At 31.6% G+C, this 25,548-nt stretch overlaps 1 protein-coding gene across 1 annotated transcript; it reads right to left on the bottom strand.

Annotated features, from left to right (window-relative positions):
* Positions 1-584: 584 nt before the first annotated feature.
* On the bottom strand, positions 585-4,265 carry LOC129003737 (uncharacterized). The gene is made up of 2 exons (XM_054432033.1): positions 3,612-4,265; positions 585-692 (listed from the first exon to the last, which is right to left on the bottom strand). Exons 1-2 carry the CDS (start codon positions 4,263-4,265, stop codon positions 585-587), a joined length of 762 nt encoding a protein of 253 aa, XP_054288008.1.
* Between the last annotated feature and the right edge of the window lie 21,283 nt (positions 4,266-25,548).

Raw genomic sequence — 25,548 nt, 5'->3', positions numbered from 1 at the left:
TCTGGAGTGAGAGAAAGTAATTAGAGTGAGACAATGTTAACATTGTCTCACTGATGAGCGAATTGGCCACTTTGCTTTCTCAAATCAGTGAGAGAACATGTACATTGTTAGGTAACTGTAGGAAAAATATTGTATCAGGTACAATTCGGCAAATATTTCATTTATTTTTGGACTTCCACCAACTTAATTAAGAATACGCGAGTATCAACATGAACAAGTCGGATCAACAATTAAATTGGTCAACTGATCAGCTGATCAGCTGATTAGTTGACGTTTGAAGCATTACAATTTTAATTCTTTTATCTCAATACTTGAACCTCATTGGTCCGTTACCTGTGTGGATATGAGAAAACTATGCGGATATGAAATGAAACTATGCGGATATGAAATTAAACAGCTGTAAAGTGAAACTTTTCAATTCTAAGAACTGGACTGAAATGGCTACTTTAAAAAACGGTCGTAGGTAAAATAATTTAAGCTGCCCTTCCACATGGGCCACAGATGCCTGTGTGTGGAAAGTGTCCAGCAAGGGGTAGATCAGTACAGTATAACGGTGAACTGAACCTCAGAGTAATTTTGTTTTATTACTCTGAGACTGAACTGATAAATGTAGCGGCAGGTACCAGGATCTCAGCCCACGGCATCGCTGCCTTGGACCCGAAGCCCATGGCATTACCGACTGAGTCGACTACCTAACAAACATATACGTAGTATAATTAATATGAATAATTAATACTGATAAGGTGTTAAATTCTGTGTAGTTAGGTGGTGATACTGTGTCATTTGTATGTCCGAGATTGTTGATTTTTACTTCATTGAGGAAAACGTTTTGGTCTGGTTATAATAGTTTAGTCTTAAGTAGGGACGAAGTCTCCTTTAAACATTTCCAATTACTTAGAGAAAATAGTTTTAATCAAATATCTCAACTAGAATCGACCCTTCAAATTAATAGGGTATCGATATTTCCATAATTTGTACTAGTTTTACAAATATCAAAACAAATTCGGTATTTCAGGTGTTAAGTATAGTGAACCTGTAATTGTCTGTTTTTTTTTTCAATGTAGGTATAGTCAACGAATTTTAATATACGTACTGTTTATTTCAGCTTTGGTACTGCATGTATTAAACATGTTAAGTTTATTCAAAATACTTTTGTTCCTTAACAGTGGCATCATTAAGTTAATGCAATAGTGATACAATATAGAAAAAAACTGAGTCATTGTCAATGCTCACTCAATAAAGTATGGAATAAAGTATGGAATAAAAAGTAAAAACTCACGAAATAACTATTCAAAATCATTAACACCAATGATAAGGACAAACGTTTTTCCCCATTTAACCCTTTTTCCATTTTCATCAAGTAACAAGTTGCTTACTGTAAAAATGTTTCATTTGATATTTCAAACCTTAGTAAATAAGAGTGCCAGTCGTAAAGCTACAGCATCCTTGGGTCTTATTGGCCTATCCTGAAAAAGTACCTCTTCTCAGTAACTTGGTTTGGGCCTTTGCTAAGTTGTTCATTACATTTGTACCCAGTGTCAAAAACAATATGTTATGATAAATTATTAGAAATTTTTTATTAGATATTCAATTGAATACTTAACTTGCCATAAATAAAAAACCTCACATGATAGTAGTATTTCTATTTATAACCACGCTAAAGCCTAAGTTAGTATTAAGGAAAATATCTTTAGTTTAGTAGTACAATATTGAAATAATTGTGTTAGTGTTATGATTGGATTGATTTTAAAAAGAAATACAAATTGCTTACTTTAGCCTTGGCATACACTCGAATACAACCGAGTTACAAGGTAAGTTTGTCGTTTTACAGTTGAACATAATTATAAGTTAAAGAATAATGCACTGTATTAAAAACTATTTATACTATGTAAGATGTCTTACTTTGGCCCTTTTTAGTTTATCATTTTGTTCTTTTATCATGCACCAATACCAGGGGTTTTTTTATGTACAACTAAGACCACAATGTTATCAACCTTTTTTGTAAATATAATTTTACACTCTACGAGATTGTCTTTGGAGAATATCCACGAAGAGCTGTTCAGGGAGAGTAGTGTGCTGAAAGCCACTATTGGCCTATTTGGCTTTTCAAACATAAAAAAAAAACATACAACAACACATGCACACACCTCCTGTTCTAAAAATAAGTAAATATATTCAAAATGAATTAAGAACATTGATAAATGTATACAACCATTGGTCAGTATACGGTCATTAAAGGGGTTACTAAATCCTGTTGCTTGTTCATGGTATTGTTGTCCATAGGTTTTCACATCACCTTCCAAAATATCAATTAGTTTTTAATGATGCAGTTGTTTGAATCTCACATAAGCAATGAGCTCTTCTTTATTGCGGAAACTTTGTATCTTGAACTTATTATTTTTATATCTGGCCTCGTCATAGTTCTCTAAACTTATGTTTCAAGTAGAGAATGAAAATAGAATTATTTTACATTAACTGCGTAACATGTTTGTCATGATCACCAAATATAACTATGAAATACTGTAACTACAATATCCCCACCGCAGCAAACCTGTAGACAATGATGCTCTACTAACAAGGATTTAAACTTAAGCACAACGTTTGAATCTTAAAGTATATATTTTTCAAAAGAACAAAGTTCGGAATCAATGAGGTTTTTTACATTTAACCTTTATAAATTGCTTTACATTTCCTTTAGCTGTTCCTTAAGTTCCCTGCTCGTGATATATTATTCAGATGGAGGGGAACAAGTTTTCTCTTTACTAAAGTATTACCAAAGTACTTACGATATCAATATAGTTTACAGTTATTATAAATCAATACAGTTATTACTTTATCAACAAGAAAGATACATGACATAAAATAAGATAAAGATGAATAGTAGCAAATAGCTATATTGAATCATTATTTGAAAGCAGCATACTACTAGTTTTTCCCCGTAATTTAGGCATATATAAATCAAAAAGCGTGAATTCCTTTTGACTATTTCAAGTCCATCGCTAGGATTATCTCCTAGTTCAACCCATAGATCGCCACTTAACCCAGCCTCCCTCAGCATAAATTGACAAATTATTTTGGACAAAGTGAATCTGAGGTTAAACTTAAGTTTAAACCACAATCGAAGTTAAACTAGATCTGGGAAAAGCGGTCCTAAGTGTACTGTTTATTTTGCTTTCTTTAACTGTATTTATTTTTATTTTATTTATTTTATTTTATTTCATTCCAACGGCAAAACCATTATACATTTCAATACAAGAAAGATGGCTAGGTACTATTTACATGCTAAAAAAATAATGGATACCGAGTGCTAACAAATACACAACATAACAAGCAAATAAATAGTAGTAATAACAAACGATGCAACAACAACAACAACAGCAACACTGTGGCTAATTAATAAACTATTGACATACCACAAAGAAGAATTTCTAGAAAAGCTAACAGGCACACATGGAAGTTCCTTAATAGATAGTAGAAATAAATATAACAAATAATATAAATAAATATAACAAATAACAAATAACAACAAATGACATTAACAACGACAGCAACAATAAGTCTTTTCATATATGTTCAATAGTGTGACGGGCTTCGAGAACTCTTCTACGAACAGAGGAAGTATTCTCGTGGAAAAAGTCGACTGTGTGGCAGAATCGATGCCCAAGCCTCATCATTCTTGCAAGTGGGCTGTGAAAGTCGTAACCACGTGCATGATGCCTCCTGCCGAACAGATCCAGAGATCGGGTCACTGATGGAGTGCGGAAGTCCACGTGAGTGAGAAGCATTGGGCAGTCCAACAGGCCATTGATCAGCTTGACGAGAAATACTACATCTGCCACTTCACGTCTGACTTGAAGATCATGGAGATGGAGGTCAGCCTGGAGATCAGCAAGTGGAACCTCCGTCCAACGAAGCCCCTGTCGTACTCCTACCAACCTTAGGAATTTCCTCTGCACAGCATCAAGCTCGTCAGTCAAACCAACTTGGTAAGGGGACCAAACTGGGCTGGCATACTCCAGGAGTTGGCGTACAAAGGAAGAATATAGTGTTTTTAAAACAACAGGGCTTGTCATTCCACGAGTAGATCTAAAGATGTATCCCAATAGCCTGTGAGATCGTTTGCAGAGATCATAAACATGTTCATGAAAGGATAGATCAGCACTAAAGGTAACACCCAAATCCTTGATGGAAAACACCCTTTCTAATGGTTGTCCTTCCAATGTGTACTGGAATAGCAGAGGACAGCGTAGACGGCCGAAGGTCATTACAGAGCAATTAGAAAATTTTAGTTTCATATTGTTTGTTCCACACCAATCCATGATACAATTAATACTAGACTGCAGTCGTAAAAAATCATCTTGGTTGGAGACCATAGTAAAAATTTTGACATCATCAGCGAAGAGCAGAGCTTCCACTTGCAAACTCGACACTATGTCATTTATGAAGACAATGAATAAATATGGACCCAGTAAGGAACCTCGGGGAACGCCTGACACTTGGTGAAACTCTTTGGAGAGCAAACCAGGCAATTTCCTTACCAAGCAATTTCCAGGTATTTAGTCCTTACCTTCAATGTTTATTTTCCTAATTTGTTATTTTTAATACTGTATTAAAATTTGGTTTATAGGCTTTTGGTAGAATACAAAAAACAATCACAAAAACAACGAAAAATAACTAAAAATATACGAACCAAATAGCATCATAAAGACAAAGTCTGCAAAGAAGTTTGGGAAGTAAGCCGCGAAGTAGTTAAGATCTTCATAATGTTGCCATTTGTAGGCACCAACTTTGATAGTAAAAAGGAAGTTTGGACATCTTTGGAAATGCTGATACAATCAAAATATACCATCTGTTATAAGTTTTACCAATGTTTATTTCGGCAAATGTTTAGAAAAAAGTTATTATTCTATTTTAAAACTTTTATCATTTCAAATCCAATTTCTTAAATTTAAGAATTGAAGCTAATTATTTCAAAACAAAATTTTTAAACGTTTAAATCTATGATGAAAAATTGGCAATGCTTTATGAATCTATTTTATGGATTTAAATGTGTGAAATATTTGACGATTTGATCACACCCTTTTAACATGTATAATATGAACTTTAATTTCACATTGCAATAAGAGGATGAAACGGTTTCGTTTCCCTTAACGGCAGTTTTATGTACTAAACATGCGAGGTTAATTTATCTTGCTCCACTTGAGTAATTTGTGTGTAGTTAAGCCTCTAAATTACTCTGGGTTGTTTGTGTTTACTTAATACACGGGATATAGCCAGAAAAGGTCACAAATAACACTATATTTTATAAATTATCGTATGATATAACTAAAGATTAAATGTCCAGATGTTACATTTTACAGTACTATTGCTTTTCTAGGTTCAAAATGTAAAATAAAAAAAGGTTTGATTAGTTGGTTTGAGGAGGTTTAAGGTTTAAATCTCGGACGTAGTCAAATTTAATCTGACTTAAGAAGTATTAAAGAAATGTGCATGTATATATTAAGTGTTGGTTATTTAACGGTAAAACAATAAAAAAACAAAATGTAACAATGTAACAACAGAAAATGAACAACAATACAAAACAACGTACCTGAGTTGTCCTTTATTTAGTAATGTAAGGATGTTTTGTACAACTAATATATTATTGATCTAAAAGTTTGATCACATTACCTTATTTATATAAATATTACATCACCGTCACAATTTATATTTCAACACTATCCTTTTGAACATCTACATATTTAATTACGTTTAAACTGATTTAGTCGTTTAAAATGTTAACCCTCGTTATTAAAAGCTGTTCTAAAACTTGTATAATTTTAACCTACTTAGATGAAATATTTGTTTACACCGGATAAAATCATGTTAATATCATGTAAGTTATGATTTAAGCATAGGGTTTACAATCGTTCAGCACGTACAGACCGTATCTCTTCGGTTGTCTGACGGGACTAATTATTTGTAGAGGGAATTCACAAATCCAATTAAACGGTTGTTTAACCCAATCCGGCTTGGCCTAAGCTACGAGTCTGATAAATAGATGTAGAAAAACTCATTGGAAATTTGCAATATGACAAAATGTAAAAATATTTCAAGAAAACATTATTGTAAAGCAAAATATGAAATGTTTTACTGCTTATAGAAACATTTTTTACCTACTTCATTCATTTGGAATTGTGCTAAATTAAAACATCCCTATGTGAATACGGCTCAGATTCAAGATTGATTGTTGTAACTAAATACACGGACAGATGGAGATATATCCGTAACTATATGATTTATTTCGCTAAACAACGCAGGAGGTGTAGTTATACTACATTAACAATAAACAAGGATGAACATATTCTAAACCGGATAAAGACGTATAACAAACATCAGTTTCAAATAAACTTAACTGTATTATTGATCTTGAATTATGATTTATAATTCCTTTTATCAATTAAGAAAATTATTATTTCTCAGTATTACTTTCAGGAATCTAATTAAACTTTAACCAGACCAAACGTTGCTTTACATTGGTATGGCTGTTAATGTTAGTGACTATAAACTGCTAAATTATGAAGATTAGATTGCTTTTGTTACTCTGGTTCTAGAACAGTCGTTTCATGGCCTATCTTTGATTTTGAAACCTATATATCTTGCAAATACTTCATCGGATTAAAATGATTTTAGTTCTGTTTTGGATGATCATAAAAAGTGTATTGCTTTTAAAAATATTCACGGTTAATTTTTCATTGGATGAAATAAAAATTAGTCACACAACCAATCGCTTCAATGCAAATGAATGTTGCAAACCTTGTATTTTTCTCTATTTACTTTTTTGTTTTATATTGTTCTATTTTTCATTATAGCGGGTTTGGGTTATATACCTGTAGCTATTGTAAATTGTTTGAATAAATTAATATTTTATGGAAGGTTTCTCACCAATACCTCGAATTCAATTATGCAATTGAGAGGTTTGTGTAGCTTACAGTTATCTTGAAATTTCATATAGATGTTTAGATAGCGGTTACATAATATATTATTTGACTGAGCACTATCAACATGTAATATTATGTTTTTAATAAACATTTAATATTTTCGACATTCTTTGGTCGACTCGTATCAGACACATGCAACTAGTGTAGCTTGTCACGGGATAAGACACTGTGGCTGTACTACTACAGAAATGTATTGTGTTAACCAACTGACGCTTGAGTTGTTGATCGAACTTTAGTTGAAAGTGCTAGTATTTCAATCGGTATTTATTAGTTTTAGTAGTCTACTCGTCCCAGTCGGCCGACGGTGACTGTTGTTGAGTTGTCTGACGTGTTGCACTAACTAGTTTAGCTTTAAGGCCCTTCTACAATTAATTGCGGATTCAGCTACCTTATGTGTGCGTGCAATCCATATTAAGGTCACGAATGTGTGGCATAGCCGGCGGGAGAGCCCATCCCTAATAACCTGTGTCCGGCTTGGCCGAAACAGATCATTACTAGTCCAGGCGCTAAACGGGTTGAGTATGCACTGAAAGTCTGACAAAATTTGACTTTTGATTATTGTTGGGGACATCTAGTAGATGAAAAAAATCGATGATGTCGCATTTCTAGGGTGGTCACAACTCGGGGGGGAGGGGGGGAAGTTGCGCGGGTCATCGGTTTACGTTTCCACGTCCAACTCACAAACTGTTTATGATAGAAAGGTGGTTTGAGCGTCTATCAACGCCTAAATATATTGTCTTTCAAAAAGGTTATTACAACCTTTCTTCTATCTCTTATACTTTAGGCGCTAATCAACATTTATTGCAAAAAATAAAATTTAAAAATACTTTAAAATGAAATATCGGAAATATTGCGCTTGTTTAGGGCATGTTACAAACTATTTATGGTTAGAAAAACTAACAAGTAGTACAACAACACCAAGTTTACAGAAATCTGTGCAAAACAACAGAGCTACGTTGATTTCAGTAAGAGTAAACGTGGAAAATTCGTAGTAGTACCGAGGCGCGCATGGACGGTACGTAGCCCACAGTCAATATAGGTTTGATGTTGTAAGTAACTATGGGAAAGCTGAATTTTTCTTTGCTGTTAGACCATGTTGAGATGAGTATTTTCCCAAAAGTCCCCACTCCTACCCCTTTGTGCTTTCCTCTACCCCCCCCCCCCTTTACATAAATTTACAGTCTCTTAGAAATTAAGCTATAACTTTAAAACGGGTAAGGATAATAACGCAATCTTTTATTAATCATTTTGCGTTACGATAATCTACAAAAAGAATTATTAGATAATTAAATATTTAAAAAGAATTATTACAGATTTCTGAAGAAGAAGGAGAAGAAAATGTGTTCATTGTAATAAAATATCAATACAGTGTTTTTTATTTAAATGCAAAGAACAATGGTCAAAGACCGTCTGTTTTGTGTTAGACACACTGATTTTGAAATATTTTAAAACAGTTTAAAAAAATTCCATGAATCACATACAATTATTCATAAAATAAACTGATTTCAACTACAGAATATACACAAATAGCACTACATACTAATAAAGATCAGATAACAATTGAATGAATAATGAAAATTTAAATGTAGCCTACTGAGAATCTGAATTTTTCCAACAACAAACAGTTAATAATTCATAAAACAAACCAGTTACTTTTATAATTTACTTTGATAGATACTTAACAAACAATATTTTATAAATTTTTTAAATTACATAGATTTTTCCCATTTTTGTATTGATATCTCAATTATTAAATTTAATAATTATACTCCATTATCAATTCCCACCCTTTACTCCACGCCTCTTTAAGATAATTTCCAAGTGCCCGCAAATCTTTGCCATTTAAAAATTAAAAAAAACTCATATTCATTTAAATATAACTTGTTAGACCAAAATTAACGTATCTTTTTTTTATTGGACATTCTGCTATAAAAGGGTACACGGTTCATCCCGGTTGAGATTACATAGTGAACATACAAAAATTTTATTTTCCATATAGAGTTAACTTTTTATTAGACAACCCCCTTTATTTGTAAAAAATGTTTTTTTGGGATGGTTACGAATAAAAAAAAATATCCACCATTTTCCAATATGGCCAAAAACTTTGTTATTTCTTATGGAATACGCTGTATTTTAGTATTCTTTTAGAATTTAAAAGCTATTTTTTTATTCGTGACATTTTTTCTCTAAACCTACCCCACTTAGGAGTTACAGCGTGTTACATCCAAAAGAAAGACTTGTGGTGTACATTCGGCATCCTGTAGCTCATAAACGAGTAAGTTGAGAGAGAAAGTGCAAAGAATAAATAAGTCACATATAAGTCCTCGTTCAAAAAAATATATAAAATACGTTAAAAAATAATGATTTTGTTGTTTTAAAAATGGCCACCATTTTCAAAAATGGTAGCTTACTTTGATATTGGAACAATTTATTTTTTGTTTTTTTTTTTTAATATAGATGTTATTTGAAAACTTGTTTATTCTTTGTATTTTCGCTCTTAAACTTACTCGTTTATGAGCTACAGGATGCAGGATGTACTCACAAACCATTTCTTCTTCGATGTAACTCAGCCTAAACAAGTAGCTTTAGAGAAAAATGTCAAGAATAGAAAGGTTTTCAAATTGTGCGTTTACATTCTAAAACAATCAGAAAATACAGGGTATTCCATAGGACTAACAAAGTTGTCAGCCATATTGGAAAATGGCAAACATATTTTTAAAATTCAAAACCACTAAAAACATCTTAAAATAAAGGATAGTGTCCCATAAGAAGTTAACTCTATATCTCATAATAAAAAAGATATCTATTGGTTCACTTTAGGTGAGACACCCCTAAAATGAGGCTCTGGCGTACAGCAGCAATTGCACGATATTCATTCATATGTATCCACTACAGTCTGTATATGTATATATGTATATATATGTATATATGTATATATATGTATATATGTATATATGTATATATATGTATATATGTATATAAAAGCCAGAGTCCTGTAAAATCAATATACTGTACTATCTATAACCACTGTATGCAAACAAACTGTTAATAACTATGAATCATTTTAAAATGTAAACTATGCACCCCAAATTTTGTATCAAACATTTTGTTGTGCGACCTCGTATAAAAAATCTAAAAAGAAAAGTAACATAAATTAATCCGTAAAAATTATTTTTTTATGTTTATGATATTTTTTACTATTAATATTTAGGATACCATGGTAAATACACTTTTTGTAAAATATCGTAACGCAAAATGATTAATAAAAGATTGCGTTACCTAGATTCCTTACCCGTTTTAAAGTTATAGCTTAATTTCTAAGAGACTGTAAATTTATCTAAAGGGGGGGGGGGTTAGAGGAAAGCACAAAGGGGTAGGAGTGGGGACTTTTGGGAAAATACTCATCCCAACATGGTCTAACAGCAAAGAAAAGTTCAGCTTTCCCATAGTTACTTACAACATCAAACCTATATTGACTGTGGGCTACGTGTACCACCCATGCGCGCCTCGGTACTACTACGAATTTTCCACGTTTACTCTTACTGAAATCAACGTAGCTCTGTTGTTTTTGCACAGATTTCTGTAAACTTGGTGTTGTTGTACTACTTGTTAGTTTTTCTAACCATAAATAGTTTGTAACATGCCCTAAACAAGCGCAAAATCTCCGATATTTCATTTTAAAGTATTTTTAAATTTTATTTTTTGCAATAAATGTTGATTAGCGCCTAAAGTATAAGAGATAGAAGAAAGGTTGTAATAACCTTTTGAAAGACAATATATTTAGGTGTTGATAGACGCTCAAACCACCTTTCTATCATAAACAGTTTGTGAGTTAAACGCGGAAACGTAAACCGATGACCCGCGCAACTTCCCCCCCTCCCCCCCGAGTTGTGACCACCCTAGAAATGCGACATCATCGATTTTTTTCATCTACTAGATGTCCCCAACAATAATCAAAAGTCAAATTTTGTCAGACTTTCAGTGCATACTCAACCCGTTTAGCGCCTGGACTATACTGAGTTTTATTGATAATGCAGGCCATCCAAATGTACCAAGCTAGTTAATAACAGGTTTACTGATTTATGTATGTCTTTTGATTTTCTTCTAAAAGAAGACACATCGTGTTTAAATGCTTATGTAAAAAAATACATAAAACTAAATAATGAAGAAAATTACATCGACGGAGAAAGTATCAAAATATTTCCGTGTAAATCGGTGAATGCAAGCAAAATATCTTTTTTACTTAATGTAGGAAGCTGTGGACAAAATATTATTCATCAAGGCAAATTTTTGTAGGAAAAAAATACCGTGAATATTACTCAGGATGTAGTCGTAGTATTTTAATCATACAGATCTGTATATTTTCCAATAAATCTTATGCACAGTATACTATGGCACTAGTTTATAAAGCAATTTTCATAGAGAGTTCAAAAACATCTGTAACAATAAAGTACTGTGATGGAAATAACAACCCACCTTGACTTAACAGCTAAAGTTTGTACTAGCTGCTTCCACATTATGGATATTGCATTGCAGCTTCGTGGTTTAATCTACAAAGTTCTTTTGGTCCCATAAGAGACATTTGTCTACTTTTCCTTACTTACCACATTAAACCTAGATTATCACGAGTCGTAAAAGTCATTGGCACATCATAAACAAAATAGATTAGCGTAACAGACATTTTACGTTGAATTATATTTTAATATTAATGAAAAAGGTAAGAATTACCATAACTATCTCTAGAATTGGAAGATCCCAATAAATAAATCCCAATTGGAATAAATATTGAAGTTTTCTTAATGATTGTTACCTGTTCAATTATTTCAAATTGTGAAAGATCATTTTACAATATAATTGTATTTACTTTGCTTATTGGATTTATATCTGTGTGATTATGACTCTATTGAGTATATTGTAAAATTGCGACTCAACGTTTATTGTGAATTAGCCCTATTTTTTGACTCTTGAATTGAGATACAAGTTGACTTTAACCTTTATTGCACATGTTAAACATGCTACCTTTTGCAGAATACGTGGTTAAATGCAGTTACTTGGTTTATTGTGTTTTGTGGTTTATTTTAAAGTCAAACTACATCTTTTGCTACAGCTAATGTTTTGAAAAATCATAAGGTTTAATCCTCGTAAAAATTATGTAACTTATGTAGATTATTTGCGATTGCTTTTCATAAAAATTTTCAAACAGGAATAACTTGTCCATCATATTGTATTAGAAAAAAACTACTTGTCTAAAATAGTCAAACAATTGTTACTATCTAATAACGGTTAACACTAGTCATAAATGACTTCATATGGGGAATTAGGTATGCCGATCTCCATTATCATGATACCCTCTGGTTTGGGCATCTTGATTCGCAATGCTATTACAGAGCTTTTAGGGAACACCTAATTATTGTATTTGCCAAATGGCCAACCACAGGGGAAAACAATTAGTTGCCCAGTGACTTTCTTAGATAATTATTAGATATCAACATTCAAACACAACTATTTCACTATGGAATAATGGATAAAATAATACGGTCACTAACCGCTTAAACTCAATTTAAAACACACTACGCGGGCTTTCAAAGCACAAGGTGCATCAGTGTCATGGTAAGTGTATGCAAACATCACCGAGCTTTATCAATCTTGCGGTATTTTTTTAACGTAAACTAGAGTCAACGCCAAAAGCTTAGGGATTGTTTAAAGCCGTGTAACCACTTGTTGATCACTCACAAAGTTCATAGATCAGAATGTTTGATTATCTTTTGTTTTAGTCCAATGAATTTTGTAAGCGATTATAGATAGTAAAAAAATTAAGATTTAACAAAAGAACTATAAAAAACAATGGCCATGACTGATAGTTACAGAAAGCTATTTTTTCTATGGAAAGTAACATCATTTTAGAGTTAGTTGTACAAAAAATATTTTCAAATTAGTTTTAATGGTATTATATAAATGATAAACATTTGTTACCCGATACTTATAAACAATTTAATATTTAACCAAATGTACATTGGCAACAAAAAAAAACCTAAATTTAAAACTGACGTTGTATTTTAAAACACATTTAGAGAGACGATATCAAGTATTGGCTTCATAAATGATGTCAAGATCTTGGGAAGTAGAAAGAGGACGTTGGTCAAGATCTCGAGGACGTTAAGACCACCACCCTGCTCGTCTTGAGAAGAGGAGTCGTCTTGAGAGGAAGAGTCGTCTGCTAATAGTGAAGGGACGAACGCACTGAAGACCTACGCCAATGATTATGGTTGATTATACCTATCAAATCATTAATAGTATGAAACCCATTTTCCCAGCAATTTGAATAAATCATCCCAAAAACATTGTTTTATAATAACATTGCAAGAATGTTTATGCATAATCTAAGTTTAGGGGTTCTCAAATACCTACATGTAAATTCACAATACTGTGTAAGACATACCTGTTTTGATATGGATAGTTTAGCTTATGGTAATCTGAGAATAACCAGGCTCTAGATATTGATAATGGGAGTAATTAAAGTGAAGGTATGAAGGGAAAACAAAACAAAATATAACCTCAGAAAATACAATCAGAAAATCTAACTCTTAACCAGAATAGATAACATATTTCCTCTGAAAAGCGTTATAATATCATATAAAAATACAAATAAACACTTACTTTTAATCTTCCTAAGGTATTGAAGATACTTTTGATGAGATTTACTTATTACTCATTGTGAAGTTTTAGGTGTTGGTGAGCGGATGTTATATGTGTAAGCTGCATAAGGAGTATGATTTATTTGAGGAATGGGAAAAATGTAACTATAAATAATAAATGTAAAGTATTGTAAGTTGTCAAAAAATGAAACGATGAAAGATAAATATATGCTATCGTAACGTTTAGGAGAAAAAACTAATGGATACAGGCACACAGGTCATATGGTCAAACCATGTATTAATTAAGATACATTCTTCATGACTCCTTATGGGGGGGGGGGGGGGGGCAACTTTATAATACATCAAGTGTTGACATAAAAAACTATACAATCGTATGCGGCAGAATAGCTTACACTGGTTATTAACTATTAACAGTGTACTTCATTTTAATTTTACAGTACTTTTCAAAGCAATAAAAGCAATGTTTTAAGCGTTAAATATTGTAACAATAAACTCACCAGTAATAATGTGATGAAACTCTTTGACACAGGTAACATGATAGTGTTTGTTATCACTGTCAACTGAGAATGAGGAAAAAAGTAAGAGGGAAAGAGCAAGTGTACACAAGATAACTGAAAAGCAACTTGACAATGGAAAACCAGGCCAGTACGATGAAGGTTGTGAAAGACACAGTTATTTATTTCTCAACACCTAATTGATTCGATAAACTTAAATTGTCAGCGGTTTTCCAATTTGTTTCTTACTGTCCCAACTTTACATCCATAATGCAAGGTTCTACCCTGGAACCGTTTGTACACATTTATTTGTGTTAGGTGTAGAGAGTGACGGCATAATCACATACAATATATGTGTTAGTATTTTTTATTCGTAGGCTTAAGTGGCCAGTGACATTACTAGGTTCTCGTTATTTTGTTGAGAGCCATGTAAAATTGGTATTTACGCTATTTACAGTATCACATCTTGCACCATACCATGACTGTATCAACCATCAAAACTAAAACTGTTTCACCTTTACCACTAATATACTACAAAAATAGAATGGTGTTGTAAATAGTGTTGATACTGAATTGAAAACCTCGTGCTGTATTACTAGACCCGCTTGCTCTCTAGTAACTTTCAATATAGATACTTACCTAAATTAAATATTTATAATTTAATGTGTGTTGTTAAAAACAACAATATTAATTTAACGATTATTTTAATAGATTACAATAAAAGTTACAAAAAACCACTTGAATACTAAGAATAGCATTACTAACTATAATCCGAGTGATCCAATATTATAATTATTCGTAGTAAAGAAAAAAGAACACTCTATTATGTCCAAGCACATTAGCAAGTCAAGGCAAGTCAATTTGAAGAGCACGAGATATTTCAAAGAATAAATCCGAAAGCACGTCCGCTCGTAGGGTTGACAAATGTGAGGATGTGAAACATATTCATTGAAATTCAGCAGCCGTGGGTTTTCTCAGCTGGAACCACTTTGCGGCTTGTATTTAGGAAATGTGTCAGCTGACTGTCTTAGTCTGCATAATAACAACCGAATCATTGCGTGTAGTGTACATTTTGATGAAATAGAATGTTCACATTTTGTAGGAAAAACGAATACAAAAAATCTGTGGACTATATTTTATTGTTGAAGTTATATACAAATATGTTAAGAATACATCTTTTACAATTTTTCGGAGTTAACTATACTTATATTCTTTACATTTACAATAAGGTGGTACGTAAAACATGTAGGTAATCGATTTAGAACTGTCAAGACGGCCACTGTAGGCCCAATCGGTGACAGAATGTTTGCTCAAGCTCCAAAATGCGATTACTGTATTTCGTTTGACATTTGAATAGTACTCGTCAGAATATTCAGACTGCCTCGTCAAAATTATTAAATATGTATTAAAATTGTCTATCTTTTCATGGGTTTTATAGTTTGTTACACAGTATATTAAGGACATTGCCGTTCGTTGGATGTTGATCAGGATAAAATATTCAATAAAACGTAAGTTGAATTAAGAGGTAATTAATTAAAATTTAATCACCTTGAACAACAGCCTGTAAGACAACAATATTGGTGGCTGACCGTTCCTGCCATATTGTTGAATATTGTTACCATACTTTGTCTTACATACTGTTTTGTTTACAATATATATATATATATATTTTTTTTATGTGTATGTCATGATATTATATAAAATATATAAACATTATTTTTATTCAAAAATACTGAATTGTAAAACGAAAAATACAATTTGAAATTAAATATATGAGAATAAACCTGTTGTTTTCGAAAAAATCTATAATATGGACTTTTACCAAAAAAAATATTGCACGGATCACTGTTATAGATTTTAAAATGAATAAAGAAAGTTCCAATAAGTGGTACATTTTGTTCTTTTAAAACATTCAACTTTCAAAACGAGTTTTGAGCTTATTTACCTAAGCAGCTCTCATTTTAATGCTGATAAAATGCTATAATGTTTTAAATAAATTGATAATTCCAGAGTGGACATTCACTCTACATTTCTGCCTAAGACTGATAGAATTTTAGGTTTGAAAGTTCTAAACCATGTTTAAAGTCTCCAAACGTTCATCCAAGGGCCCCCAAAAACAAGATGCCTTCACCACCCACTTATAGAACCATGACTTCCTTAAGCTCCTACACTTAAATATACTTGACCATGTCCAAACCTTTAATATAATGTCCCTTTACTACCCACAGAAATTAACCAAAGTTCAAAACCAATGGAATGGCAACTACCACTGTGAATACACTTTGATTAAATCAAAGCTCATGAAAAAAAAATGCCACCAACTGTAAGTCATGTGACTTGTGACATACAATTTTAAAATTGATTAGAATAAGATAAAATGCAATTCCTTTTCGTAAAAAAATATAATTTATTTTAAATTATTTGTAACTCCTAAAGGTTTCTGTTTTCTAACGTATAACGTTTTGTTAACACCACGACGTTTTTCACATTTTTTTTTTAATTAACTTGTTATTTTGTTCTCAGGTTTTCATAACATTTACGTACTGTGTTTTGTTAGTTCTTCTTGCTAATTAGACTTTTTTTATTTTTTTATCATCGAAATTATATGATGTTTCCCTGCATATTTTTTACTTGCAATAATTAAATCATTATGGCTATAATTATTAATTGAAATTTTTTATAAAAATCTAAGCATTAGTCCAAATCTTATACCCTGTCCAAATCTAAAGAAGAAGCACTCTCTAGAAACATTTCAAACATACTCAAAAACTACCCAATTCATTTGTATTTTTGTTGGACGTGTTTGGTAAACTATATATTACCAGATACATAAATTAATTAAATAAATGGTTATGATATCAGCCAAATTGTTGTTTCAACATATTAAAAATATTATTTAAATAAAAAGTTCACCAAAAGAAAAACTAAATAGCTTATACAGACGTTATAAAAATTTTTAACACTTTTAGTTAATATTATCCAGTATATTCTATAAAAAATACTTAGCTGTTGTTCAAAGAAAGAAAAGTAAAAGGTAATAGTGAATGACCTTAAAAGGTTACCAATCTTTAGAATTCAAGGGTTGAAATTGTGGTAACAGTCAGCGTTTACATCCGACAATTTCGTAACTTGGCTTATTTCCATAACATTGAAAATCGATTTGGCACACATGGCTGACATTCTGAACGTGGATTGAATCTTACATGCTTAAAGAATCAACAGCTTAAACCATACAATTGATCTACAAAACAGATAATACATTTTGTAAATCGAATACAGTAATCGTAATAAAATTACACAATTATTTGATTACACCAATATTATGTTTTGTTTTATTTTAGGAGGTACATAATAATGAAACTATCTATATACCTAAATTTTGTTGACAGCTCTAACCTGAGCCACTCTGTATTGGCATTTTAATTTTTTCTTACATAGTTTATGTAACCTTTTTGACTTATAAGATATGTAGAGTTAGGTTAATTTTGTACTGTAACATGGACATCGTAAACATTTTTTGTTGTTGTTGTAATTTTAGTAAACTATTTATAAATACAACTTACATTCTTATACTCGCACATACAGGTGAGTGTTTGTATTTTGTTACCAAACGATAAATTAAGTGAAAAAAGCAAAGCCGCTTGCAAATAAACAAAAAATATTCGTTTATGTCTTCACGACAGAAAAATTATAAATTTACCGACATTTTTCATAATGATTTTGTATTGTTTATTCAAAGTTTTTCCAGTTTATATAACACCTACAACCATGGAATTTGAAAAGTAAATTTGTATTAAAAGAGTATTACAATGTAAATGAATATGTTGTAACGACTAATTAATCAATTACTCCAAACAACAACAGTTTATTTAATTTTTTGTGATTAATTGTGTAAACAATATTGTAAAATGAAAAGGTTTTGAGTTTTGTTTAGTTTTACTTTTAATTATAGTTTCTTAAAGCTATATCAAAATTTGTCTGTGGTTATGCATGTAATCTTTTTATTTCAAATACATATCCACACAATCTAGTTCTGAAATGTTCAAAACTTAAGAAATATGAAATGTGTAGAATGTTATAAACCCTCTTAAGCTAAAGCCAAGGGAAGTTAAAACTTGGTTTAAAAACGAAATACTAAGATTCTCCATATGCAGAGATAAGGGAATTAAAGTCCTGGGTTATTCGATTATCTAGAGTAACAATCTAAAGGTCTGGAGTTTGTAAGGCTTGGAACTCAGCCCATATCCCTAGAGTTGTCGTGTTTCACTTTATGTATCACTTTGGACATTTTGAGTGGCATTCCATTTGGAGCTTGTATAAACAAATGGCAAAAGGAGTCTTTCTACATCGTCTTGCATTTTGTATATTTATACAATCTCATTTACCCCGTCGAGAATTCCTCTTCAATATTGTATTGGGCAATTGCCAACCAGGTATTTCCTTGTATTGAAACTAAATCACTTAGTAAAGGCTTTATTAACTATTCAGTGATTTATTTAGGTAAAAGTAAACTGCCGGATAGTTAATAAGGCTTTGACCTTTAACTAAGTAATTTAGTTTCAATCCCAGGAAATATGGTTTGTATTACAATTAATTTAGATTGGAACAAACTAATATGTCAATAAAATTGGTCCCGATTAATTAATTAACTACTATTTATAGATTAAACTTACATTCTTATACATGCACATACAGGTATACTATGAATGTTTATATTTTTGTTACCAAACGATAGGATATTTGAAAGAAAACCCAAGCCGCTCATGTATAAACAAAACTAAAAGAGTGTGGTACTAAAGTGCGGTTTTTTATGTGACTATCAACACGTAACTGAATCCCTTTGTGAACATTTCGTTAAATTTATAATTACCAGAATCCCGTTGATTAAATTTTGAATACATTTTAGTGTTAGCAAATAATGCATCTAAACAAAAGTAACATCTGTTTAAACATTAGATGTAAGATTATTTCGAACTAGTGGAGTACCCGTCCTTTGTACGGTGTAGGCATACAAGTATAAAATACTCATTGCAGTTACAATCGTGCTTTTAAATGGGGGAGGACAAGGTTTAAGAAAATCTAGTTCTTTAATTTTACAGTATGCTACCTTATAACACATCTACCATAGCCATAATGTTCTACCACTGCACCTACAGAATAGAAAAAGTAAATTATCAACCATTCGCACTATATCAAAAATTATTTATTGAATTAATAACATAAACATAACTGTAAACAAACCTACTTTGACAGTAATCATTGTGTATCACAGCTTTTTGTTGCTGCTTAGTTCAAAATTTATGTTATTATAATATTGAAAAACATAAATTATAGGGCTACACCCTGACCTTATAAATTGTTAATGCTATTGTATATCATAGAATCAACTTGTTTAGTTGAAGCAGCCGACATAATGTTGACATAATGGAAATGATCCAAAATGTAGGAAAAATAATTTATCACAAGGACTAGAAGTGTATTTTTTGCCTCGAGCTCAAGTCAAAAGACTGAAGTAATGATGCCAAGGTCGGAAATGAGCAAGAGTCACTATAAGCTCCTGAAAAAAAATGATGGGAGTGAAAAAACGTGCATTTTATAAAATTAATATTACTCAACCAACATTATCAGTTAAAATAATGTAAAAAAAATGTTATTCTGTGAATGCTTTACATGCATATAATCTACACTGTTAACCTCAATTATTATTTACATACATCATTCTATGAACCGGCGATGTGAGAAAAGAATAGGTTTAGACCAGAAGCGACACAAACTGACAAACAATGCTATTTATATGGGTCACACGACACAATGAATGTTGTATCAAGTCAGATTGATTAAAAGGGGCTTCGAGTTATTTGATTCCGGTGAGTGTAAGGATTCCCAACACCATTCCCTCGTAGTCTTCTCCGTCCGTTTGTTATTCTTGTATTGTCACAATAAAAAATAATTGCTTAGATAGCATTCTGTAGTATTTATACATCATACTTACTGAAATGTAATACCCTGTCACGTATAACTTTAATTTATAATTTCTTATCCATGCCTGTCATCCTTAACATCATCACTAATGATGCAACGATTGTTTTTAAATTTTTATTGCTTTATATTAATTATGTTTATTTTAGTTCACTAAATCATGTAAGGGAGGGTCGATTAATATAAAAGACCAATATTAATACCTGGGAAAATAAAATACCCCCGTCGCAGTAAACCTGTAGACTAGGCGAATGTTCATTTACCTAGCTGAATTTCTACCAAAATATTCCCTTAAAATCGTCACATTTATTTCCTATTCAAATAACATTAATTTTAGTGAGTACTTAGGTTTGCTACTTTAGGGAAACTGTTGAGATGTGTTTTTTTTGTATTTATAAATTTTTTTATATCTTAGCATGGAATACACACAAGTGCCAAATTTGATTAAAATATATCGATAAACAAGCAAACTACAACTGTTTATTTATTCTCCATAAGAATAACATGAGAATTTTAAATTTAATTTTTTTTTACTATCTCCATAACCGCTAGGCTCACAACAACGGTTCAATATACAAAATATTTTTTTTTTAAGCTCCATAAAATGATTTTGAAAGAAATTCTAAAATTCTGCGTTTTTAGGGTCATAAATGGAAAAAATCAATTTGTACCCTCATTAAACCACCCATAAACCCCTGTCCCATGGTCCGATTATGCTGGTTTGCGAACTCGTTTGAATAAACGAAGGTTTACACGTTTGTTTCAAATCCACCAAAATCGGATTATTTTTGCTCGAATGATCACGATAACGGACACACACGCATATATAAATTTGAACGGAGGGGTTTTTGGCCTCTGGAGTCCTCAAAACGAACAAAATAATCACTTCCGGGTCTAGGTTTTACCATGATACCTACGGTAATAGCTTATTCCCTATATGGGAAATTTGCAAAAAAAATTACAATGTATACCGAGTGGATATTTAAACATTCGTTGATTATGATTGTTAACAAAAGCATTTCGGTTCCACTGTAATTTTTCTCTCGTACATTTACAAAGTTTTAGATATCTTTAAATGAACATGTTGTTGAAATTTTACATTCTAATTTTGTCTGGACCAAAAACCTCACCATTTTAGTAACCAGGTCATTATTTTGTTATATTAGTTCATAATGCAATTGGAACTAAAAGCTGCAGCGTTTTCTGTCCCATATGCTTATTAAAGGTTATAATATTCAATCCATACGACTAATATTACGACTAAAAATACGACTAACCTATTTTCCTATTCTTTTGCTTAACTATGTTGGTTTTTCCTATTTAAATATTACTTTAAGAAACAATTGGATTAAAAAAGAATTATTCATTTTTAAATGTAACTTTCAAAACACGTGAGCAAAGACATCATAACTGAGTGAAAGCTTGAGAAAGTCGGTCACCCCCTTCCAACTCCGTACAACGCGGCCATCCCCCATTGTTCTAGATCTGAATATGAGCCAAAATTACCATCTAACAAGCAGCCCCTGGCGAGATCACAACCAAGCGACAATTGTTCCATCCCCCTCGTTACTCTTTGCACATTTAAGGGTAATTATTTTACCACATCTTTTAAAAATGATGTTTTATTCAACAAATAAAAAAAAATAAAAACATTTGCTGTTTCAATATTCCAATATAGTTTTACCGACATATGGCTACAGTTTACGATATTAGAAAATTACACAATATACAACAGATGGACTTCGTCTTACACTCCTCCCCCCCAATTAAATACTCAGACTTACACTAGTTTCGATAACTTATACTTGTCACTAACAATTAATTACAGTATTCTTAGGATGCAGCCTCTATTCAAAACATTATCAAAGAGTTACTTCTTTCATTTACATATTTGAGGGTTGTTCAATGCTACTATATTTACTAAAGGTTACTATAATAATACAGGTTTTAAATTTTTGCCTTTGTTAGCAGGGTTTTTACAGCTTGTAAGAATTTAAGAGTAACGTGCATTCGATTACTGATAATCGCGAAGTTAAATAAAGAATGAAGTGCGTACTAACTCAGTAAGAACTTTTTTCAAAAAACGATGTTATAGTTAAGTATTAAGAATTTGGTTTTGTTAGCTGTATACATGTTTGAGGAACGTGTGAACTTAGTAGGATAATTATTCTAAATTATTATGGTAGGCCCATTATGTATTATTTCTTAATAACCCCAAGGCGTTAAATATATCGAAGCTTTATAATTATGAGTACATTCGAATTTTGAAGAAATTAAGAAGATTGATGCTAAATTTTTATTAAACGTAATATTCAGGGTGTTTTAAAACTCACTACCAATGTTTTAGAGCATTGTTCCTAAGTAACAAAAATATCTAAATAACATATTTAAGTTGTCCGGAAGTCATTAGTTACTCACAAATCCGTCATTTTGTTTGTACCCTTTCACATTTTTAACTAAAAGCGGTGAAACATACAAAATTGAAACTTTTGTCGACGAACGACGAGATCTTCTTTTTATGTAGCTTTGTATAGTTGTCATTAACGTTTGTGGAAAGTTTCAATTTCGTATGTTCAATCACTTTTAAGAAAAATATTAATAAATGAAAAACTAAATGGCGGCTGTGTAAGTTACGACGGACTTTGGGACAACTTAAATATGATATTAAGATATGTTTCTTACTCAGGAACAATGCCCTAATATATTGGTTGGGAGTCATAAAACACCCAGTAATGGTATATTAAATTATAATTTCTGATTTAAGAAAAATGCTCAAAATAGCTTAAACTCGTATGTATTAAACTGAATGGGTTTTTCATAGTTTGAAAAAGAAAATCAAGCGAATACCTCCTATTGAAATGACGTGTCAAGAGGGTACAACGATTCCCGTCAACTGAAAATTAATCGTAAAATACAATCCAACAGTTATATTTTTTATGTAAAGTTTTTTTAGTTTTGTTGTTCACATTTCAGTTATCGATTTACATGAACCGAACCATAAATGCATAGAATATTATACATATCTGAATAGCATATTTTAAAGCATTTTTCTGTTCATACTATCCTTTTTAATTAATTGTTTAATTAATTGTTTCGTAATATATTACAGCGGTACTTTCCTGTTAAAGGGAACATTCATTATTATCGATGATTTTTTTCTCGATATATCGATGTTTTTGTTTCCCGATCCAATATAAATTGATAACAACTAACTGATCTTGGTTAGACCTAGTCAATGGTTAGACTAAAATGGTCTATTATATGGATTAAGAAATGAAACTGTTCTAAGCTAACCTAACATAACCAACCAAACTTGCTGTACCATTTAAAAATCCGTTTGGGTTTGAATATGAAAGGCAAGTTATAAACACGGAATTTTAAAATGTTACAGCGAGTTTGGTTAGTTATGTTAGGTTATTTTTTTAGAACAGTTTCATTTCATTAATGTTTGTTGATACTGAACAATATTTTTCGTAGTTGTCAGCTGATATGTTTCAATTTGTTAATATCGATATATCGAGAAAAAAATCATCGATAATAATGAATGTTCCCTTTAACTGGAAAGTACCATTACAGCTAAATGTATTAATTTGTACGTCAACTCATTATCTAATAATTGCCGCGCATTGTTGAGCCAAGCATTTCTGTCTGTTCAGAAAAATATATAGCACCCACACATTCTTCATTGAGAATAAACTTTTTCGTCACAAAATTAATTGCATTCTTTGATTCACGCGGATGACAACAGAGAACAGCGACCAGGGACCAAATCTATTTCCGCCTATTTCTTTTATCCCGGTGCCAAGTGTGGACTAATTACAATCCATTGTTACAGACCAGACAATAAACAGAAGTGGATGAATGTGCCAACACCTATTATTGGTCACCTCAGCTTTTTACACTCAAAAGCTAAATTTTGCTTAGAAATAGAGAAAACAGTGTAAAATCTCTTTAGATCAAAATTCACGTAAACTATTGTTTTCAAAGTAGGCGTCAGGAGATATTTTTACTCAAAACATGGTAAATTAGTTTTAGATTAAAGGGGTTTAGAAAAATATTGGTTTGTAAAAATATATTTTATATGGTAGCAAGTCGTTGGCTTAGTAGCGTGACTACATATGAAACCAAGACAACTATTAGTACTGCTAATTTAACGTGTTGTCAATAGTTAATTTTTCAATAACCAAGCTAATGCATTGTAGCCTATGTCATTGATTCGGCTAAATAGACGGGTTAAGGGTATTCTTTCACTGGATCGGTTCGCCTCAACTTTGTAAGGTACAGAAGAAATATCTAATGGTGTCTAGCGTTAGTCTCCAGTGTCTAGGGCAAAATCCAATAGTATCGTTTCTCTCTCTTGCACACCTTTTACCCTCGTCATTACGTACTAAGAAGCTCAAGCTCAAGCGATACCCTGTGTCCTGCGCCATAGGAACTTCCACACTGTGATCGCTGCTTGGACCCCTTTCTTGCTCGCTACAAGTATATTTGTCTTAACGCGTAATTCCGCACACGCACAATATGAAAGTGCATTCCGTAAACAAGTTTCATCTAAACATTACTTCTCTGTTATGACCTTTAGCTCACAGGCCCAAGTCCTATATTGTTGGGCAAATGCAAAACTTAAAGAAGCCACTAACTTCGCAGGATTAAAGCATATTCAACAATAATTTGTTGGGATTAGAATGTTAATATATTTGACAACATGCAACAGACGTAGCCCCTTGTAACATACTATTATGACGAATATTAAATCAAAGAAAATAGGGATTGTAATCAAAAAGTGGTAAATTTTGAGTCCACGTCAACAACAAGAGAAACTTGTTCCCAGCTGACTGACCAATGGTGGATTGATTGAATTGTTCCTTCCGAACCAGTGAGTAACTGCAGCCTATCGAACAGCAACGACACAAGGTGTTAGTTTAGGAGTAAAACACGAACTATCACAAAAATAATGAATACATAGTGGGGATGCAAAACAAAACTTAACTCTCCACACCAAAAAACTACTTACAAATAATTTAGGTTTTTTTTTATTTGTGAAGTGGGTGACGTAGTTTTAGATTTACTTTTTAACCAATCTTGTGATACAATTGGCCAATATATTGATGTGATACCAATCCCAATATAAAATCTTCAATGAACACTTTTGAATAATTATGTAGATCAACACATGTAGGCCTATGTCTTAATAATTATTTCATTAGATTTAATCAGTGTTATAAATATTTATTTATTGATACTTTATAAACCTTAATGAGTTAAAATAATTTTGAGTGCTTATATTGACATTAACCAACTCATGGACATATTTACCCTTAAATTTTAATAATTTTTCTGGTTTCTGATATTTAAAACAGTAAAAAGTATTTAAATATTTATATGTTAAAGTAAATATTAAATGAAAAATAAAAAAAAACCAACCAGCAGTCGGATGGA

The sequence above is a fragment of the Macrosteles quadrilineatus genome, unplaced genomic scaffold (assembly GCF_028750875.1).
Source record: "Macrosteles quadrilineatus isolate MER2022 unplaced genomic scaffold, UCM_ALF_1.0 Scaffold_9__3_contigs__length_116548681, whole genome shotgun sequence".
Taxonomy (NCBI): domain Eukaryota; kingdom Metazoa; phylum Arthropoda; class Insecta; order Hemiptera; family Cicadellidae; genus Macrosteles; species Macrosteles quadrilineatus.
This window is presented reverse-complemented; position numbering and strand designations above follow the sequence as displayed.